Raw genomic sequence first — 17980 nt, forward strand, 5'->3', positions numbered from 1 at the left:
AATACTTCATGACTCCTCCTGGTTGAGCTTTTAACATGAATAATGGTTATGTGAACGAAAGTTAATTGGCCTAGTGGTTGGCTCGCGCACCCCATGTACAGAGACCATGTATGTACATTGGTCAAAGAAGAAGAAGTATGCAGGATAATGTCAGACAACAGAAGTGAGAGGATGAAGCGTGCAGAGATGTAGAAAGGAAACCAAAGTATTTCTAAATGAACATAGCTCTGTATATATTTTTATAGTTGACCAGATTTTGTAACGTTGTTTTACAGGATTGCTGCAAACAAAGTTTTGTTGTGTTCTTCTATACAATGACAATAAAGTGCCTATCTTCTTTTTTTGTTTGTTTTTGTTGACTTTATGAGATAGGACAGCTTAAGAGAGACAGGAAATGTTGGTGGTAGAGAGTGGGGGATGACATGCAGCAAAGGTCTGAGGTCTGATTCGAACACACAGCCGCTGCGCTGAGGACTGTAGCCTCATAATCGCTAGGCTATTAGCGCACCCAGAAAGTGCCTATCTATGCATCTATATCACATATCATATCACGATTGTATCACATATGGATGATGGGGGTAAAGATGAGTCCTGAACAGCTACCAATCCCTCTTCATGACGTGGATTATTTTGTTATATAGCACGGTGTTAAAATGAAAATGTAGTATTATGGACTTAACCTTAGATATGTTGCAGAGGAGGATTTTCCTGAAGTTTAAAAAACAAAGACGGAAAGCTCGTTCAACACTCGGTTTGTTTCCACATTATCAGTCAATAAACCTTCCCACAGGATGTCTCTGTGGACCTCCGCCTCTCACAGTCCTCTGACCATCATTCATACGACGCTCGCTGCAGTCACTGACTTGTTGTTTGCAGAGATAAGTCAGTACAGGAAGAAGGGTTATAAATATCACCCATGATGCAATGCAAACATTTTATAGTAAGAATATGTATTTTTAAGACACCTGAATGAAGTGGCCTCAAGAGAGAGAACACTTTGAAAACCTGTAAGAGCTTCTTTAAAGCTGAACTAAATATGGACATTAAGCGAGCAGGGAGACAGGGAGGCACCTGATTGGTTCATCAGATTGGTACCTCGTAGCAGACATTAGTCAAAGTTTTTACAGACTTACAAACTGATACAGATGATGGATTTTCTTTGTTTCTTTTTCAGAGAACCTGAGTTATTAATTTCTGTCAGGACCTAAAGACAATTTACACCAAAATCTTAAAAAGTGAATCAGGAGGAAATTAGCAACCCTGCCTTTAAAGGTCAACATTTTCAATTAAAAAAGGGTTCAAGTCGTGTTTTCACTGGTGCAGATTCATCCATTAAAAACAGATTCTACAGAGGATTAAAAAAAGAAAAGTTTGTATATTCATATTTAACAGATTAGGAGCAGACGCTGTGCCCTTTCTTTCTATCTCCGTTCATCTTGTGTTTTAGTTGTTTGAAGGGAAATTATTTCTGACGTAGCATCAAACACTAAATAATCCTCAGTAAGTCCTGGAGGAAAAGGTGCTGTCTGCATACTGAGAGCTCCATCTGAGCGAGTTTACCCACTGAAACGCCGTCTGCATTATAACGGCTTCATCACCAAAGCACTGAGACGTCCTCCTGGTTCGGGTAACGTCCGTCAGACCAGCTGATTAAATCATCAAATAATGAAAGAAAAAGAAGATTCAGGGCAGTCAGATACAAAAACATGTAGTGAACATCTACAGTTTCTTTACTGTTATAAAAGTCAAACATATTGTTTTTGTGTTTAGGTCAGCGGTTCTCAACTGGAGGGTCGGGACCCAAAAGTCGGTCGTACAATGTCAAGTTTTTAAATTCTAAATATCAAACATGTTTGAAATAAATCAGGGTATACCCGACGATCAGGGACGTTAAGTTTGGATCTTTATAGGACTCGCACTACGAGATAATCTCATAATCCTACAGCTGGAGATGAATCGTGATCCCGGATGTAAGACACAGAAAAGAGGAGTTTAATGTCACCTGTCTGACTGCGACACTGTCACGTTCATATTTATGAGTTTAACCTTCCTTCTGTCTTTTGTCGCTGATTTAAATCTGGTGAAATGTCTTTTCCTTGTCCTGTGTTTTACAGCAGATGGCTCGTTATGAACACCTTCGCTTTGGTTTCATGTTTTTTACACAAGCTGCTTCAGCGACCAAGTCAAGACCAAGACCAAGACATTTAGGGTTAGGGACCAAGACCAAGACCAAGACCAAGACATTTAGGGTTAGGGACCAAGACCAAGACCAAGACCAAGACCAAGACATTTAGGGTTAGGGACCAAGACCAAGACCAAGACCAAGACATTTAGGGTTAGGGACCAAGACCAAGACCAAGACCAAGACATTTAGGGTTAGGGACCAATACCAAGACCAAGACCAAGACCAAGACATTTAGGGTTAGAGACCAAGACCAAGACCAAGACCAAGACATTTAGGGTTAGGGACCAAGACCAAGACCAAGACCAAGACATTTAGGGTTAGGGACCAAGACCAAGACCAAGACCAAGACATTTAGGGTTAGGGACCAATACCAAGACCAAGACCAAGACCAAGACATTTAAGGATCGAGACCAAGTCAAGATCAAGACCAAGACATTTAGGGTTAGGGACCAATACCAAGACCAAGACCAAGACATTTAGGGTTAGAGACCAATACCAAGACCAAGACCAAGACATTTAGGGTTAGGGACCAATACCAAGACCAAGACCAAGACATTTAGGGTTAGAGACCAATACCAAGACCAAGACCAAGGCATTTAGGGTTAGGGACCAAGACCAAGACCAAGACCAAGACATTTAGGGTTAGGGACCAATACCAAGACCAAGACCAAGACCAAGACATTTAGGGATCGAGACCAAGTCAAGATCAAGACCAAGACATTTAGGGTTAGGGACCAATACCAAGACCAAGACCAAGACATTTAGGGTTAGAGACCAATACCAAGACCAAGACCAAGACATTTAGGGTTAGAGACCGAGTCAAGACCAAGACCAAGACATTTAGGGTTAGAGACCGAGTCAAGACCAAGACCAAGACATTTAAAATCCAGAGTCCGCCCAGTCTGAGACCAAGACAAGACCAAGTAAAAATGCTTTTGATTCCCAGACAGAGAACTTCAAAAAGTGTTCTCGAGAGCAAATTGATTTTGAGTACTACCACACTACCTGAAGCACACGCTGCTAGAAAAATAAATCCGACCAGGTGATGTAATCTGTAGACAGCAGACACCTTTATGTAGACTCAAGTGAAAACATCTTCCATCTGTAGAGTTGACCCTTACCTCCACTCGCTGCGTCTCGTTCAGCATGAACAAAGCGTCATCATTCAGCTTCATGAGCTCGAGTCCTTCACACTGCGTCGGAGAAAATCCTCAGAGGTCTGAATTCACTTCACTTCAACTCCTAACCTCCACTTGTTCAGCTGCAGACATTTTCTTCACCAAGTTTCAACTCGACTTCTCAAGAACAAATTGTCTTTTCAGACCTAGTTTTCCCACCAGCTCATACACGGGGGTCTTGACTGATGAGACGGCTGTGCACAGCTGTAAGACCCCCCCCCCCCCCTCCCCGCCTGCATGCAGCTGCCACACCCCCCAAACTCTCTGATTTCATGGGCATTACTGCTGCAAACCGTGGCATTCCTTTTTAGTGACAGCAATAACTGAGGAAGCATCTGAGTTTCTAAAAGTCAACACAAACACACACACACACACACACACACACACACACACACACACACACACACACACACACACACACACACACACTGTGCTAGAATCAACTGAACTGATATTAAAAATGCAGGTATTGATGAAAGATGCAGACGACAGAGCTCGTGTCTGAAACAGCAGCCTGCAGGAGGAGAGCACACAGCGCTCAGCAGTGCTCTGCTCATGAAGCCACCATGTTGACCCGGCTCCACAGAGCAGCGGGGGGTTAACTGCCTTGCTCAAGGGCACTTGTTTTAAAGTGAGAGGGGAGATCTCACGTTCACCTCCCTGCTCCATTAAGGCAAAAAAAATCCTAATCAGGATTATTTTTATTGATATTGAGATCACGCCCTGACCTACTGGGGTTTGTTTCTATAATGTGAGAACAGGAGAGCGCAGCCATGATCAGCTGAACCTCACATCACAGGAGAACTACAAGATCACGCGGGAAGAAAGACGAGAAACGTACAAACAACATGTTGCTCTGTCTTTCTAAATCAGAATCAGAATCAGAAATACTTTATTAATCCCAGGAGGAAATTTGTTTGCTACAGTTTCTCATAACACCAAAAATCAGTAGGAAGTACAGATAAGTTCACAATACAAAATAAAATAAAAATAGTATAACAATATAATAAGCATAAGTACCAAGTGAAAGCAAGAATAAAGTAGTATAAGTAATAATCTATGTTCAAGCGCAGGTAATTGAGAATATAAACAATATTTATAAATATGAATATACACTGATGGATTAACGGCGTAGATATTTCACTGTTCATGTATAGATTGCACTTTTGATGTATAAATATTGTCCAGTTTTCAACAGATTGCACAGTTTAATAGAGAAATAGTCAAGGTAAAGGTCACTTTGTTGTTCATTCTGCGCCTGTTTTGACTTGATGTTGATAAAATGATGGAAAACACGATCAGGAATCCGTATTTTGAGTTTTATTTTGAAATTGGCCGTGCGTTTCCTTGTCTTACTTCCTGTCTGGGTAAATCTATTCTGACCAGCTCGACGCGTGGTTGCAGCGTGCTCAGTCAAAAATAGTCTTGCAGAGTATTTGAAATGGAGCAGAGCGCAGTGGCGCTGCTGGCACCGCGGCGCTCGCTGTGGAAACAGAAGCATTGACTAGAGTGGCAGCAAACGGAGGCGTAGTGCACAGCGCTGACGGACCGTGGTGCGCTCCGAGTATTTGGAAATCCTAGTTTGACCTTCATACATTAAGACATGATGTGCGTCCTTCTGATTTGAGTGTGTGAGCAGTACAAACATCCAACACTACAGAGTGAACTCAGCATCTCCAAACCAACAGAATCCATTTCAAACTTTTCATCCTGTTTTTTGCTCTCCTCAAAGTTCATCCTCCTGAATGTGTGTCTGAGCAGACCTCACAGTCCTGGCAGATGGCAGTGAAGTGTCAATAAATGATTCTGGCCTCGTGCCGCAGCACAGAGCCTGGGCGAGGAGTGCTGCAGCAGCCGGACTCCTAAGCCTTTTAGCGGTGGAAAAACACTCCCGCCATTCTCTGAGTCAGATTGGGGAATAGCCATTTTCCACCGAGCATCATATCGACAGCCAAACAGCACGAGGGCAACAAAGGCGTTTGTCTGAACGGGTTAGAGTTGAGCTCTCTCACTGGGACAAACATGGCCGGGGTAGTCTGGGGAAGCCTCTCTGTATACAAAACGCCCCCGGTTACATTCTGTACATGAGACCAGTGAGACGCAGATCAACGCCGTGCAAAGCTCCACACTCGCCGAAGTGACACAAAAAAAACTCCTAAAGACCAAATAAGAAAAGTTTCATGTTGATGTATGCAGATGAAGGAAAGAGCTGAAACTCATCAATCTAATTTGTTAATAAAGTTGATCTTCATACTACAAGAACACAAGTCTAGGGTCCTTCTGTTTGACTTTGTCACTGATTTGAGCAGCACTCGTTGGTCCTTCTCAGTCTGCCTCATTTTGACTTATTTTGTAAAAAATTAACGCAAATTCACAAAATCACGAATCTGATTTTTCTGATGCTTCCCTTCCCCCCTCACGAGCCGGGTCGTTACACACAAATCAATCATTGCAACACAAACCCCAAAATATCTCTTCGACACTGAGCTCCTAGACCACCGATATTTGTTGTATATCTTTGAAAATAAAAAAAGTAACTAACAGGAAAAACAGTCATTATACTCCCCTAAAAAAACAGACAGAGGCAGATTGACTCAAAACAAAACCACAGAATCTATGAACTCTGCTCCCAGGAAAACACGCAGCTCAACAGAATCCCCACTGACCTCGTTATCTGTTGATGTGAGTCTGAGACCTTGACCTGTGAGAGACAGACAGCCAAGACCGGCTAGACTCCTTCTTCCTTCAGTTAATGTTGGAGAGGAACAGCGCGGCGCTTTATGGATTACAACAGTCATCATCACTCTGCAGAGTGTCAAGAGGTGTCGGACATGAACGGTTATTTTCAAGTTGAGTGACCATCTTGTCTTCATTATATCTGAATCGTCCCCAAATATCCAATATCTGTCGGGCCCAAGGAGATCATCGGCCATCGGTCCTAGTTGGACAGTCGGTGAGTGGATGTCGCCATAGTTTTTGCGGTCTGGCTCCGTCGCTACCCGTTAGTCCCCGTCGTCCTTTTTTTGGCCGATTCAACATGTTGAATCAGCGTCGGCGGTCGGTAAGAGGTCACTCTCTGATTGGCTGTTCAGAGGTTTCATTTCTCTCCAGCTCTCCTCACAGGTTCAGTAAAGCTCCTTGAGCATGTCTCTGTAGTCTCCATGCTTTCACCCATTAGTGCGGTTTCTCCTTATTAGTCAGCTCCGCCTCTTCTTTTCTTTTTCCACTAAAAGACCAAGAACTGACAACGCCAGCGCCATTTTCTACTTTTCATTAGACATTATTCTCCATTAGAAGACGACCTATAATACGAGTGGTGAGCGACAGCGGTGTGAAAATGGTCTTCTCGTATCATAAACAACGGACTACTGCCCCCTGCTGGCATGGAGAGTTATTTCCTCTCACACGTGCAGAACGTACGTGGCGGTTGGCCGTCGGCTGTAGTCTTTGCGGTGCGTTCAAGTGCAACTTTTTGGCCAGGACAAAAGGAGACGTGAGGCCACTAGTTCTTAGCCGTCTGCTTGGTGTGTCAGGGCCTTAAGATTCTCCAAATGTAACCAGTGAGGCAAATTCTTATATCTGTTGGTCTTGTATTAAACCCGCTACCCACGACTGACACAGTCACCTTTTTCAATTTTCCAAACATCACGACTCCACATCACAGTTTGCGCAGGGCAAACTCTCGTCCTGGCTGTGATACAGTAATATATATGGTAATGAGGCACAGAATTAGGTATTATACAGCATACTGAGGACGCATGAATAGTATCTCTTTTTAATTAACTATTTCCTCTGCTTTGTCTCTATGGTTACTTTAACAAGACGAGGAAAAAAAAAAAAAAAAAATCTCCACGAGTGAAAGGTTTCATAATCGTCCTCTCGGAAATGAAGATGAAAAATGACTAATTGGAAAACTGGTGACAGCTTGAGTGGGATCCCCTCTCAGTTTGGTACATTCCTCTGAATCCAACGCTGAGGCGGAGACCGGAGACAATAGGCTGTGATTACTTTGGACACCCCAGACAGAAAGACAAGAGCATGAAAGACGAAAAATAGAGCATTAATATTTGTGTAAGTGAGTCAGGGAGCGGAGCAAAAGGAGAGAAATATGCTCCGTCGCAGGCTGCTGTTTGAGTCCATGTTCACCCCCCGTGGACGAGTAGACGAGCCCCTCCAACTGTTTGAAAATGTGATGGGAGTCTTGTAATGTGTGTATTATATATGCACATCCATAATTACATTCCCCTGACCACTCAAAAGTCTGTATGTGCGCTTGAATGTGTGTGTGTGTGTGTGTGTGTGTGTGTGTGTGTGTGTGTGTGTGTGTGTGTGTGCGTTTTCAACCTAATTGTTTCCTAATCTGATGTGTTTTTGCAGCGGGAGTATCATCTGTGCTCGTGTGTGCATTTAGTGAGATGGCAAACATCAAAGTGGAGCAGTGGGAGACTATTAAACACATATACACCCTCACACACACACACACACAGACACACACACACACACACACACACACACACACACAGACACACACACACACACGCACGCACGCACACACACACACATACACACACACAGACACACACACACACACACACACACACACACAGACACACACACACACACGCACGCACGCACACACACACACACACACACACACACACACACACACACACACACACACACACACACACACACACACACAGACACACACACACGCGCGCGCACATAAGCACGGCACTGTGTTGCTGCAGGGGTTTCTATTGCATCAGAAGAGGATGCGAGACTCCCCGAGAGGAAGAGGAGCAGGAACCAATCCTGCACGAGCTGCAGACTAGCAACAAATAAAGACGAGTGTTTTGGGAAGAAAAAGGGCAGGGTGTGTGTGTGTGTGTGTGTGTGTGTGTGTGTGTGTGTGTGTGTGTGTGTGTGTTTGCCACCAGTTTACACACGACACAGATGTACTGAGCGAGGCGCCAGAAAGGAAAATACGACACAAAACATGATGTGGAAGGATTATGCATGCGAGAACATAAGAGACGAAGAATGTGCTCATATTTAAAATATTTAAGCATGTGGGTTTATTCAGGTGTTCACTCTACAAAGAAACATACTATAAAGAAAAACAGGTTAATTAGTCATTTTAATCTGCCTGTATAAGTGAGTATGAATGCACATGAACGTCTGCTTCTTGTTGTTTAGTTCTAACATGTGTCTCTAGTCCGTCTACAAACCCCCCAATCATGAGAAAAGTCCATCCTCTCCGTCTTTTGCCTGCTCCACTTTTCAGAAAATGTGTGCTCAAACAGGCCGTTTGGAGATTTTCCCTTCATGACATCACAAAGGGCAGTAGCCCCTCCCCCAGGTGGGTGACACTCCCACAGCTAGGTGTTTGTTCTGCCCTCTGAGTCTGCCTTCTCACCGTAAACAATAGGACATGGAGCGAGAAAGACTGAGTACACCCGAGCCCTTCCAGAGAGGGGGCGTGGTCAGACACATTTCATTTACATATTTAAAGGTACAGACACAGAAACAGCCTGTTCTGAGCAGAGCTGAAATAGAGGGGTTTATAGACATGATCAAATACAGGATCAGAGTGGATTTAGAACAAGACACTTCACAGACATGTTTCTGGGAGCTCTGAGAATTATTTAAACTGGTGCCAATGTCAATAATGTGAGTTTTCAAGTTTTAAGCAGACTTCATATTAACACAAAATGTATTCATGGTCTTCTGATGGGATTTGTGGAGGATAAGAACAATCTGGAAAATAAGCCTCATCTTTTAACATTCAGCAGAAGCACACATTGTAAAATATTCATCAAACATTTTATGTTTCGTTTCATCCTAAAGCAGCAGCTCTACCATTGTTCCATTTCAGAGAATCCTTCAGCCGTGTTCATATTCGCCGGATCAGCAGAAGGTATGCAAAGAGCCTTTCACAATATCAACTCATTTTGTGGTTAAGTCGCTATAAGCTGCAGTAAGTGCTTAGGTTAGCACATGCACGGGGTACAGACTCCTTCCAGCTACATGGACGTCAGGGTCAAAGGGTCCCATGAGTGAACAGATTCATCCCAGCCTTTTGTTGCTCCTGACAGAGTTTATATTAGTTTGTCGAGCTGAGACAGAGTCACTGACGGAGGAATTCTGGATCACATTCACACACGTTACATTTGACGAGCTGAGATGTTCGTCTCCAAAATGTCGACTCCCCTCGACAGAGAGTGTGTTCACATGGACTTGAGTAACCCGGTTTTGAGTCTCATCCTGGTTTTGATCATATTCAGGATGTGGAGTTTACAAGCACACAGAGAAACCTGGTTACTCATATCCCTGTGGACATGATAACTACCAGTAGCCTATCCTGGTTTCTTATTTGTGCACACTAGGGTTAGTTTTGAAATCTGAGAAAAATGAGACCACTGTGGCTCACCGGCTACAGATCGTGTCTTGTACCCATATCCTCTTTGCTCCATGTCTGCTGGGGTAAAAAACGATTTCAAATATAAAACACGATGCTTCATGCAGTCACGCAGCGCTGGCTGTGCGCTCGGGAGAAAAAGGCTAGCCGGATACAGGGCCTTAATCATAATCTCTCAGTAACCGTGTCTTAACGTGCAGATTACTCCAGTGGCCCTTTCTGTGGGGACAATCTCTTCATTTGAAAGAAGCTCCAACAATTCTACAATTCAGTGAGTACAATACTAATCATTTCATACACCACCACCAAAGCAGCGGGAGCAATGCGGGGATGAGTATCTTGCCCAGGGACACATCGGACATGTTGCAGCTGGGGATCGAACCCTCGACCGACAGAGGCGACAACTCTACAAACTGAGCCACAGCCGCCTCCAACAAAACCTCGACATCTCAGGAAATCTAGGAGAGATTCATCCAAACCTTTCAACATGGTTTGACCTTTGTTCTTCACTCTTTTTTGGGTTGACCGTCTGTTTAAACATGAACTCAGACGCCGCCATCACTCAAATTACAAAGAACGATTTCATTCTCACTTTCAATGATCTGCATTCCTGCTTCACTTGGCTTCACCCACGTTTTCCAGCAGCTTTGGCGACACTAGGTTAAAAAAAATCTACTCCTAAATGACGATGATCAAGCCATTTGTAGTGTGAACTTTCTCTGTGCATTATTATATTTAACGCCATGGGAGTGCATTTCATTTTGGAAACTAGAAAGCAGTTGGTAGAGCTTTTAGAGAGCGGTTATAGCATGGCGCTGCCAGTGACAGTGATGACTGTTACTCCACATTTCAGATTGACTTGTGCATTTCGCATTTCACACTATTTACGTTCCGGACCGTGCCAGTGCATGGTGAAAAGTCTGACTCTGAGTGAAGACGAGGTTTCATTTTGGTGGTAGCTGTCACTGTCGGCACACTTTCAGAGGAAAACCGAGTGGTGCAGAAATCCTGGAGGCGAACCATGTGTTTGTCACAGCGTGGGCTTAAATTTGGCTCTTGAAATTTGCTGCATGCCAACTAATCCCCTCTCTCACATTTCCTGTCACTAGGTAAAGTAAACGGCGTCATACAGTACAGATTACATTAATATTACCTGCAGAAATAAGAGGGCATGAATAATCTCTCCCCACACAGCACTTTCACAGCCGTCTACATTACTGCACTTGGGAGTGTTCAGAAGCTCTCCTGCAGCTAATCAAATAAGAACCCAGGTGTAACTGCGGGAAGTAGGGAAACTTGCAAGTGAGGCACATTACAGTAAGTGCAACTTTAAACCTGCGCTTAGATTGTTATGAAAATAAAAAAGTGTGCAGGCTGCTTAAGAAGCACATGCAGAATTTAGAGGCAGGGATCTCTGATGATGCTAGAAGAGGAGTTATACATCATCACGAGGGAAACATTAAGGTGTGGAGCAGATCTAGTAAATCCATTCATCAATAGTGGATGAGTCATTTTACAACAAGAGAGTGAAGAGTCAACATCATGGTGGTGTCGTAGGAGGAAATAAGAGGATAACCAAAGTCACTGAAACAATGTTATGCAAATGAATCAACTAGATATAAAGATATTTTAAAAAAGCTTTGACTTCCTGGTGGTGTAGGGAACCTCAAAAATATATAAACACATATCAATATAGCAGAAATTAGGTCTCTCCTGTGTAAATGTGTCTCTGAGTCCTGACTGTCTACAATGAGGGAGAAGCTCGAGTCCCGCTGGCTGTGTTGTTGTCAGAGCCGTGTTTACATGGACGGGACGGCCGGCTCCTCCCCTTGTGTATAAAAGCTGTTTTAGTCAAGAACTAGAGAGAAGAAGAAGAACATACTCACTGATTATTTGGATGTTAGTAAGAGTTTTTAAATTTATGTTTAATGTGAAGCTACGAGCTAACTAAAGAGCGCTAACATTAGCATGCTAACACAACAATGCAGGACACAGGTGACTGCAGCTCGAGCAGAGGAGAATTTTGTCCGAGACGAGGTGTATGAGAGGCTTAACAGTCTCGCCTTGGACAGGCACTGTAACAGGATCTTATTTAAATCTCAGGTGTGATGATCTCAGGTGTGAACAGACATGGATACAGAGTTCAGGAAGCAGAGCTCTAACCAGCTGCTCTCCTGCTAAACTAGACCACACAATGTACTTAACACAGCAGCTGGACAATAACACCTCCTTTTGCAGAACAAGAGCCCATTTTGTCTGATAATTCCAATAGCTATACTTGGTCGGGCGCATGAGAAAGTGGCAGCGCTGAGTTCTACGTGCTCATTTGGACAGAAATCTAAAGTGATTGGCTCAAATTAAACACGGCACACGAGACTCCGGAACATTTTTTTTTTTTCTCCGACAATCAATCCGAGTTAAAGAGTTTGTGTTCTTGCTGAGAAAGAAATGTCACACTATGCAGTGTGAGAGCGAGCTAAGAGAGTTAAAAAGAGAAGTGTGCGCCAACATGTGACCGACACTGAAAGCGACGGAGGAAAAAAAAAGGGGCGAGCAGGCATGCAAAGACACAATGGAAAGTTATCCTATTAGAGACAAATCCACACAGAGGGACAGATTTACGCTGAAACACAAACACACAATATTGGCACTGACCTTGAAGCTCCAGTAGTTTGGTTGTTGCTATGAGGGGGGAAAGAAAAACAAAAGAGTAAAGGAGACAGAGAAGAGAGACAGGGAGGGGGGAGAGAGGGGAGACAGAGCCGAGTGTGAGACATTTTCTTGCAGGATAAAAGAGCAAGCAAAAGAACGGCTGGAGACGACTGAAAGGACTTTTCAGTCAGTCGGCTCCGATGTCAAGACGTGTTTGTGAAACCCCAGAGCTGCTAATAAAGTTTTACAGGTTCAAAGGTGCATTATTCACATGCAGCGTGTGTGACATGCCCTTAAAATGTCTCACCACTTTGCATAAATTACCACAAATGGTTGCAAACCCGACGCAAACAAATAAATATCTTGTTTTTTTGTACGAGGGCCGGGTGAGAAAAATGAAGAGCTAATTACGATGATGATAGCCAGATTAACTTGCGTTGTCCTTCACTGCCATCATAATAGAACTTTAATTGCTTGTAATTGCCTCTCAGCAATTAATCAAATGTTTACAGTGCCTTCACACGCACTAATGATGTAGACGCAGCAGCTCCTAAATGCTACCCCTCACTCTCCCTCGATGCAGAGTTGGCGTGCTGGCTGGCGAGGACCCAGGAGCGGGATTAAAGCAAAGCACAGACACTGGATTAAGAAGCTGCCATTTTTACTTTATCAGGGAAGGAGCCGAACATTCAGGTCGACGTCCTTCTGATTCTCTGCGAAACAGCGACTGAGGCTGTGTGTTCGCTCGTCTGTGACGTTCAGTCGATTGCACAATAATTACGTTTAGGTTCTTATGGGGCGCTTTATCGTTCAAAATAAGTCCTCCTTCCTTTTCAGTTTTGTTTTGTGAAAGTTTGGTTGGATGCAACTGATGTATTCTGGACAACTCCCCCCTCCCTTCAAACACCAATCACAGCTAAGTGTAAACTCTGAATAAGCTCAGACGTCTTTCGACTCTAATTCTTTGGTTTCAAAGTGCAGACATCAACAGGATGTTAAGGGATTCAATGAAACACAGTAAGGATACTGGCTTCATGACACAATACTAGTGTTGTAGTCAAGACCACACTAACCGAGACTAGAGTGCTCCAAGACCGAGTCAAGACCAAGACCATAAATGTCACAGAAAAATCCTCATCTTGTGTGCAGGGGGCGTGTCACTCACTCAGACTGTAACACAGGGAAGGTTGCTGACATAACCGGGGGACAAAAATCTAATTATGAATAAATTGAAGTTATTTGTTCTTTTGGAAAGAGGCGGTTTCCTTCTAATCACAGAAATGATGTGGAACAATCAGTGGTGGTCTTGATTTAAAATCTGGAGACCGCCCAGTCTGAGACCGAGACAAGACCTTCAAAAAGTGGTCTTCAAGTACTTCAACACTACACGGTCGTATCCCGACTTTGTACAATGTTATAAAGAAATTAAATGAAAGTCTCTTTTGAAGTTTATAAATACATGTTTCAGTTACAAACATCGAGCAAGAGAAGCGAAAACCAGAGCGCTCCCCCTGGTGGTTGACAAAAGAATAACACAGTATACTTTTTCAGAAGAGTCCTGGCCCAATAGGATCGAGTCAAAAAGAACTACAGTTAGTTTATAATATAATTTATAATAATGTATAATATCATCGTTTTTGGATCTACTGCACAACAATGTGAAATATCTAAACTTGTTGATTGTTGGTTTTGATCTCGTCATGTGTCAACAACAATAAAATATCAAAACTTTATTTAAAATAACTGAATATCAACATACTGAAGTTTCCTCATCTTAAATAAAAGTCTCATGGTGCAGTTGAAAGCTGATCGGCCTCCGCTGAGACGATGACGAGCCGTCTCTCTTCTACTTTGTGACCTGAATGATTTTGCATAAATCTTTCGCTTATTTATCCAGTTATCCGCATCCACGATCAATTATCTGCTCATGAATTATTGTGTTGTAAATGCCCCCCTCTCAGCGTGAAGCCCTTCTGACACTGATTTACAAAAAGCATCAATTATCTGCGGCAGTCGGTGGCTCAAAGACCGTCAGAGGGAAGGCTTTTGATTGGTCGATGGAGGTAAAACTTTACTGCTCTGGCATACACAAATCATTTAGATGATTCATCTCCCACCTGAGGTCCAGTGCAACATCCTCCTCCGTTTAAAAAAATAATCCTGTCCACACACGCTCAGCTCTCAAAAACATCTTCGTCCACATGAAAATACAAAACGCACTGATACAGCTGTCATGAGCACGCCAAGTCAACAACATTCCTCTGCCATGACCATTTCATTTTCAAAGTTGTCCAACTAACGCTGACGTTGGCGACGGGGTTTTCAGTCATCTGAGTGTTGTATAAATCAGCAGTGACCTCCGTCGTCCAATCAGGCGTCTCTGCTCGTCAACAGAGTGGGAGAGTAACTTTGTGTGTTTGTGTGAGCATGTGAAAAGTCCAGTTAGCATCGTTAGCACCAGCGCTAGTTTGGTCACGTCTGCTATCACATTAATCTCATGTCAACAAAAGTGACAGCGCTGCACGATGGCGTCAAACGGAGGAGAAACCGGCGCACAGCGTGACGTTACAAGCACAAAAACAGTTTTCCCCGTCTACTCATTAAACTGAGCTTCTGAACATCTTCACCCTGGAGGGAGTTTTCAAAAATTCCCGCCTACATGTGGACGAGGCCTCAGAAGCCAGAGCTTGTTCTTGACAACATTCCTGAGCTTAAGGACGCTTCTGTACAGAGACGGTTTCCAGGTTTTGGGTGGAAACATTTGATTGTCCTGCACCGTTCAGAACTCTGCAGCCAGGTCCAAAAGTCTTCTGACACTCCTTCTCACAAAGTCACCTTACTGCAGTCTAAGAGCAGTCTGATGATTGCGTACTTTCAACAGCCTGAACTCTTCACTTTCAGCTTCATGTCTGCTTATTTTGTAACCCATCACAGCGAGAGCGATTTCTGAACAATTTATACTCTCGGCTCAAACTGAGGAGCGTTCAATGTGTTCAGAAGCACAAGGTCTTTGCTTGCAACAGAACCAACAGAAGTGACACAGTGTAGCCTTTACAAAGCTGTTTTATACCATAACTATGAGATATTTGGATTAGTTTCCTGTGAAAATGAAGGTTATTCTGTGAGGTCAAGGTTGGTTACTGAGCTTATTTTAAGTTGTCAAGTGGCCTTACTTTCACTTTTTATGTATTTTAATTGAATTTAGATTCTCTGTATTTGAAAGAGAACAAATTGATGTGCTGTAATGTAACAAAATACCTTGAACAGGTCAGGAAAATGTAGTTTGAAATATTTCTATAAGTAGCGTCTGTTCAGATGTTTGTTAAGTCATGCAGGAGTTGAGCAATGTGGGAGAGTTATGTGTTTAAGTAATCCGTCCCAACTTCCCCGTCTGTAGTTTGTAAGCACTTTGTGACAAGACGTGACCCCTTTACTCCCATCAATATCCTGCAATATGCAAACTCTAGAGGTAGCTCCCTAAAAGTACACATACAGCTGTTTTTACATCTGCACTCCTGAACATTTCTAGAGAATTTCAGGAGGACTGCCGCTGAAATCCTCCTGACCTGGTCGTTCACACATGCACCTCACAGCAGGAGACTCTCCCTGCCAGACGGGAGGGGGGTCCTGAGGTGAGACGTGATGTAAAAAGAACGACAAGGAAGTGATAGACAAAGCAACAAAGTCCGCTTTGTGACGCTATACCGGGAAAGAGCGGAGAAGAACACACTGTCACAACAAACCGTTTACATGGTGAAGGTGAGACTGTGATGCTGTCTCTGCTTCAATTCAAACATTAACATGTTCTGTGGAGGAACGTACTGGAGGACGTCCAATCAGTGCACAGGTGTTTTAATTCCTGAGTCTGATCTGCATCATGAGCTGCAAAAAAGAACTTTCTTTAACAATTAAAACTAAAGGTGGAATTAAGTTCACATTTCAGCCGCTGTCATGGATTCTAAATATTTTCTGCGGTTGCAGCTTTTGAAATCCATCTCACTTTATATTTGACTTTTTTTATATAAAGTGAGAGGGATTAAAGACTCAGGCTTTGGGGAAGTAAAGACCAACAGGCCTGTGTGCTGCTGTGACCCAGAAATCAGAACTCTGAGTAGTTGGTAGGCCTCCGTTAAAGCCTGGTGACCTCGACGACGCAAACAGAAGCGATGCCACTTAGCCTCAGTCGGCTTACTACGACAAAACAAATCCATTATTCTTTTCTTTTCCCATCTGATCAAACATTTGTTAAGTCTCCTTAATTTATTCCACACTCTGAATCCCAGATGACACCGTCAGCCTTTCTGTCCTTAAATTCTTCTCCTCTTATGTTCTGCAGATTAAAGCGGGTACTTACAAAGAACCAGCATCAGTACTTATATTTAGCGAAGTGGCTAACGTCGGTCTAGAGAATCTATCTGACAAAGGGAGCTAAATTCAATGAAGCACATACAGTTTATCATCCATTAAAGATAGTCTGAGACCGTGTTCATGAGAGGAGCCTCGTGTCGAGGTCAGACTTCATGTTATAGGCTTGATTATGGAACAATAAAGGTAACAACTGGGACGATTCATGACTTCCTGTTAAAAGTCCAGCAGACTGATCATCTGTTTGGATTTCATTTATATTTATGGTCTTCGTCTTGTCATGGTCTCCCCCTTCCTTAGTCTTGGTCTTGACTCAGTCTCGATCATAAACTGTAAATATGAATGTTTGAAGCCTGAGTGACGTCACCCGTCTGTTCCTGCAGGGGGCGCTGGAGTCCCATCGGCAGCAGCCTCCATGCTGGAAATGCTGCCTCAGTCTAACTTTCAGTCAACCTAACGACAGGCTGAGAGCTGGAGCTGAGGCGGGTTTTAAAGCTCCTGACAAACCGTTACACCGCGCCCACCTGTCAATCAGGTCAGCTACACGCCTAACTATGGATAACATGTGACGTTCATGAAATCAAAACGGAGCCATATATATTTTTTAAGAAATCACCCCCCATACAGTGAGGACAATAACAAATCAGACATATTTGTTTTTTTGTACCAGGCTGTAAACAAGTTTATTTCTGCTGTAAAAACAGCTTTTTGCCTGTGGTGTGTATGTGACTTCCTGCGAGGTTCCTGCAGCCAGCCTCAAGCAGCCACTCGCCGAAATAATTACAAACAGGAAGTAATCAGTCCTTCTTATGCATGCATTACTTATGAAAAGATCACTGATCAACTTCTCACGCGGCAGGTGCAATGATGAGGACCCATGGGAGTGCAGCGTTGATAGTGGAGCTGATTGGATGGGCGTTTCTCAAAGACTCTACACTGTAAGTACAAGTTCTTAAGGTCTAGCGAGTCACTGGTTGGGAGAAGCCATGGCCTGAATGGACCCCGCTGTAGTCGACTAAATTATTTGGCAGTGTTTTTGGTATCACTGGGGATTCTGTGTAAAACAGACGAGCCTTCACAGACCATGTTCTCCTGAACTTTTGTGCATGTTCTTTATCCCACTGGGACAACACCTTAATACCTTTCTGCCTTTTGCATGCATTCTTTGTGACCTGCTCC

At 43.4% G+C, this 17980-nt stretch overlaps 1 protein-coding gene across 3 annotated transcripts in view; it reads right to left on the bottom strand.

Annotated features, from left to right (window-relative positions):
* The window catches only part of LOC132955139 (SRC kinase signaling inhibitor 1-like), an 81365-nt gene that overhangs the window by 33696 nt on the left and 29689 nt on the right, over positions 1-17980 (bottom strand). For all 3 annotated transcript variants that reach the window (XM_061027863.1, XM_061027865.1, XM_061027864.1), the window contains exon 3: positions 12440-12466. In XM_061027863.1, coding sequence (XP_060883846.1) covers positions 12440-12466 — 27 coding nt within the window. The remainder of the gene's footprint in view (positions 1-12439; positions 12467-17980) is intronic.

The sequence above is a fragment of the Labrus mixtus genome, chromosome 21, assembly GCF_963584025.1.
Source record: "Labrus mixtus chromosome 21, fLabMix1.1, whole genome shotgun sequence".
Taxonomy (NCBI): domain Eukaryota; kingdom Metazoa; phylum Chordata; class Actinopteri; order Labriformes; family Labridae; genus Labrus; species Labrus mixtus.